This window comes from Rhizophagus irregularis, chromosome 7 (genome assembly GCF_026210795.1).
Source record: "Rhizophagus irregularis chromosome 7, complete sequence".
In the NCBI taxonomy this organism is placed as follows: Eukaryota; Fungi; Glomeromycota; class Glomeromycetes; order Glomerales; family Glomeraceae; genus Rhizophagus; species Rhizophagus irregularis.
Window position 1 is genome coordinate 2,726,387 of NC_089435.1, and position 5,539 is coordinate 2,731,925.

The window sequence follows — 5,539 nt, forward strand, 5'->3', positions numbered from 1 at the left end:
CAAGTGTGAAGAGACTCTATAGTCGCACTAATCAGAAGAGATTTATAAATAGTGCAACTGACACCTTCCATACGACTATGGTTAAATTCAACAAGCGTGCATCAAAATGCAAAGACGATAATCAATACGAAAAATTGAATAAAGAAATGAAGCAATTTATCAGGAAATTTCCTAACACTTTTGAATCCCTTAACTCATACAAACGAATGGCTTTACCCAAAAACGCATCATTAGAAACCTCTAATGACACGAAAGAAATAGAGGCAAGACCCAACAAGCGAGACTTTGCTCGCAATACTAACCTACACCCATCCCACATCACAGGATCTCCCAAACGTACTCGTCCTCCAGATTTTATCGATGACTCCTTGGAAGCGGGACCTTCGAAATTTTAGATTTTATATATATTAATATATTAGGAGTCAATTTACCCCTTAACAAGTAGTTAAGACTGCATCTTTATAACTAAATTTTTTTTACAATCCAAACAATTTAGAATATTGTGAATAATTCCACCATTGACAGTATTTACAGGTGGCGACCTTTTGGTCGAAAACAAAATACGGATCATTAATTTTATATTTTGATTGTTTTTCTAGCCTTTTCTTTCTAGATAGTTTATATATTTACAAATCCCAAGGCTGTCTCTTATCGGTCGGGATATTAAGGGATGGTGGACTTTTATAGGGTATAAGTGAGGGTTCGTCCTTGGAGGATGAGCGACAATTTGTGTCATTATTCTTTTGACTTTTTTATTGTTTACTCTCCTGCTTTTACATAAAATAAATAAATAACGAATGATAGAGCAGTTAAATCACACCATACGCCGAACAAAGAAAGATAATAATAGTCTAGACGAAAAAAGGGAAAATCCACGAAATCAACTAATAAGAGAAATAAATTGGCCGGTCACGTAGAAAAAAAATAAAAATAATTTTGGTTGATGATCAAAGAAAAGGAGGAAGATGAGATCATCAAAGAACTAACCAAACTAGGAAAGGTTTACCGCGTACAAACAAAGAAGAAAGCAAATATTTTATTTTAAGAGGAAATAAGATATGTCAGACAGTCAGTATGAAATCGGCGAGTATAAAAAGGATGAATTTGATTTCATAATGAAAATAAAGCGGGTTGATAACATAGCCTTCGTCAAAGTTCTTAAAATACCAAAAAATTGGAAGGTATTAATTTATTTAAAGAACGAAAATTCAATGATGAAAAAGATAGAATATGATTTAAAGAAAGGAATCTTATGGAGTTTTCGACAATGCAAGGAACCTATCAAAACTAACGGAGGTAAAGGTAAGGTTAAGAAAGTCAAGGAAACAATAAAGCTAGATAACGCTCTATTGGAACGAAAAGAAGATAAAGATACAACTACGTTGCCGGATTCGAATTCGATGGATATCGCGACTACAGCACGGAGCTGCCGGAAAGACACTAATGAGGAAATGGTTTATAGCCAATAATTCTTATAATAATATGACTAATAATTTGACACTAAATTATATAATTATTTTGTCAATCTGAAACTATATGTTCGAAGGAACAATTATCAGAAGAGTTTGTGATCGACACGATTAATCAAATTCAGACAAGGAATAGAAAGTCATGAAATAAGAAGGTAATGAGAAATTACACAAAGACAACGATTCTACGGAATAGATCGTGAAAATTATAAACAATCAAAGGGAACAATTCCGGTATGAACGTTATGTTGCGCCTCCAACAGTCATGACGAAGAAGCAAGCATTGGAAGAGATCGTGTCGCCAAAAGTAAATGAATTGAAGAAGATATTTGAAGAATGTTGAGAAGAAATGGAATGGAAAGCTATGGAAACGAATGTGTATGAAGAGGTGAGTAATAACCGTGAAACTAAATGGCTAAAATCTCTTGATTGGAACTTGAAACTTAAAGAAAAACTCATTAGTTTAGCGGAATCACATGATGTGATACAACAATTTACGACGTTGAATAATGAGTTTACAAAAGGAGAATAGGGAAATCGATGAAAAAAAAATAAATGATAAAAGAGCGACTAAAAGTGTAATGGATAAGCTATATAAAAAGCGATTGGGAGCGGAAGAGCGTAAGTAATTTAGATTAGATTAACGTAATCCTAGTTGAAGCATGTGTTTCACGTTAAATTTTTCCAACATAAATAAAATAGGTTTAGTAATGTATTAATAGAGTTTTATTTTAGGATTGGTTTATTTAATATACGAACATACACGATATTTAATGGTACTACAACTTCATCGTATGGGATGAAGGTTTTGGTGTTGAGGGAGGTGTTAGGCTTTAGTTTAATTCCAAACTCGGGATGTACTATTTTATACGTTTGTATGTTCTTTATCATATAAATAATAGAGTATTTCGTTTTACCAGAAAAAAAAAAAAATACTAAATTTATAATTGCATTGTTTATACTGTATAAAACCAACAAAATGATATTAAAGTTATATTTTACCCAATTAAATTTATGTTTATGATGAATTTTTCTGTTATACAAAAAATTGACAGTCCTGTATCTTAGTGAAATGTACTGCTAAGTTCTATAATTGCCATTGACACAAAATTTATTGATGTACATAAATTTATCCGAAACTATAAAAAGCTTAATATTTTTATTTTTATTTTTATTTACTAAAAGGAATTCTACGTTTTGAAATAACATAAGTTATAAGTAACAGTGAACAAATAATCCCTTCGTTCTCAAATAATGATACTACTAACTTTAATAAATGGCGAATAGTTAGCAATAAATCCAGGTGTAACCAATGTACTATCATGTATTATCATATACTTTATCAACATTTTCATATTGACAAGACTGACAAAAACCAGATCATTATGACAAAACATAAAGTTTTATGAGTATTTATTTACGATTTTGAATAAATATGACTCAAGAGAGATAAAAAAATAAGTATCTGAGCAAGATATTTAAAATTTGTATATAAATTTGAGTCTGTTCTTTGTCACATTAACAAGTTCAAGTTATTTGTAATTAAAATCATATCAAACTTTTGTCAGTCTGATTCATGTACATATTTAGAGATTATATTGATTTGTGTATGTTTAATAAATGACTTAACTTTGGTCAGTCTAACTCATTTTTAATATTTCATGTGTTAAATTTTTTTCACTTTGATGTCTCAATGTGTCAGTCCAAGTCATACTACCTACAAAGGATTTTTTTTATTTAAGATCCCTCACCATATTGATTTTACCAATATTGGTTTTACCTTCTCTAATGGAACATTGGAACTTAAATTGAATAACCTGTTTCTTATATTTCTGTTATATATATAGAATTTGAATAACCTGTTTCTTATATTTCTGTTATATATATATAGAATAGTAAATTTAGTCTTGTGAGACTATATATTTTTAACTTATATTAATAACTAACAAAATCTTACCTTTCCAACCCTGGGCTAGCCATTTTTTGCATGAATTAAAGAAAAGGTGCGTTTTTTATTTTGCAATGGGTGGGTAACCCCTAAGTTGATCATTGGTTTGGCTCTGGGGAATTACTGGATTTGACAACCTTGGTAACCACCCCAAGTTTCTCGGTTCAGGTGCCCTAACTTTGTCATTGATATAAGTCTGCTAATTCTGGAGGAGGAATTGGCTATGTACCTTCTTTTATCACTAAATAAAATTTTACGCACTACTAATAATTTCTTTCTTATGATAGGTAATCATAGAACATTTATGTTGCTTCAAACATTAATCTTACTGAAACATTAAAGGGAAAAGTTAAAAAGAGTATATTATTTATATCACCTATTTATTAGAACTTGCAATAAAATAAATTCGAATTTTAGAACAAAATAAAGATATCTAATAAAACTCTGGCCAGCATTACATCATAAATTCACTGCTGGTGACCATTCGTAATCTATTTAAATGTTTAACCAGCCATCTTGAATTAGACTATTTATATTAAAAAGAATAATTTGTTTTTTAAGGTTATATAATAAATTTCCCAGCTTAATAACATATAGAACTATTCAAATGCTAATTTTTTATAAATGAAACCAAAATGTTCACTATAAAAGATTTTAAATATATTATATCACAATCAGATCTATATATTTTTTCTCATCACATGTTTTGCTTTTTATAGAGATAAATTTTGGTACAATATAAATAAAGATGATAAAGATGATATTCATATTGATTGCTAAATGTGATCAAGGTTTAAGGTGCCAACAGAGTTAGACAGATTATTTCTTTTTGCAAAAATTTTTAATAATAGTTTATATACTAATAATAAATCATAAACATAAAACAAAAGAATGTCCCATAACTCCCATTTAAGGTTGCTGGAGAAACTAGGGGGTTTTGGCAAGTTGGCGAAATGCTGAAATGGCGAAACTTTGCCGAAACTATATGAAAGTCTTATTAAAAAGTTGGCGAAACTCTGGAGAAAAGCGAAACCTGACGAAACCTATTATAAATGCCAAAACTGCCGAAACCTTGCCGAAACTATAATAAAACTATAGTAAAATTTTGGAAAAACTAATCGTAGAATTTTGGAAAGGTTTAGGCAGGCAACCTTAGTCCCATTTATCGCGTCTATGGCATCATTATACACAATGATAACTGGTTTTGATTACTTATAAATAGCTAGGCTTTCCTTCATGGCCTCATTTTCCTTGTTTAGAGGAGCAACATTTTGACACATCAACTACCCTTCTTATTTGGTAGTTTTTTAAACTAAATGCTAAATGAATCTGACTTAATAATCAATATAGATGGTCATGATATGGAATAGTTGATCGACATACTGTATTCACAGTAACAAAAAATCACATTATCATCATATCTACTGTGTACAGTTGTTAACTCAACTGAAAGCAAGAAATAATAAAGAAGTTATAGAATGGATGCCTTACAATAGATTTAGAAATATTAAATATCTTTCAAAGGTGGATTTAGTACTTTCTATGAAGCTATATTGTTAGATGGGCCTATACAATGGTGGGATAATAAAACCCAAACATGGATAAGGTATTCCGGAATCTTTTTGTATAGTAATGACTATGAAATTGCAAAAGAAAAAGATGTTAAATCACCACTTAACTATAATAAAGATAAGAATCATGGAGCTCGTATTGTATTGAAGAGCTTGAATAATTCATCAAGTATCAATGATGATTTCTTAAACGAAGTAAGTTATTCTTTTAAAAAAAGTACATAATGTTATTGTTTAATTTTTAGTTAAAAAATTATCTACAATGTGTGTCACATTCAAGTTATGGGATTAATTCAGCCGTATGGATATATGGAATAACGCAAGATCCAGAAACATCAAATTATATGATGGTAATGAATTAATGGAAAAAGGAAATCTAAGATCTAATTTAAGAACAAGTTATGATCCATTTGGAAGTTATCATAGTTTAGAGTGTATTGCAAAAGCACTTTTAATTTTACACAAGTGTAATTTAGTTCATGGTGATTTTCATAGTGGAAATGTACTCTAGATGGCTCTAATTACTATTATGATGTTATAAGCGATTTTGG

General features: G+C 29.9%; 1 protein-coding gene across 1 annotated transcript; it reads left to right on the forward strand.

Moving 5' to 3' along the window:
- Positions 1-1,058: 1,058 nt before the first annotated feature.
- On the forward strand, positions 1,059-1,469 carry OCT59_027380 (uncharacterized protein; the record flags this gene model as incomplete). Its single annotated transcript, XM_025310655.1, has 1 exon — positions 1,059-1,469. One exon carries the CDS (start codon positions 1,059-1,061, stop codon positions 1,467-1,469), a length of 411 nt encoding a protein of 136 aa, XP_025180240.1.
- Positions 1,470-5,539: the final 4,070 nt, after the last annotated feature.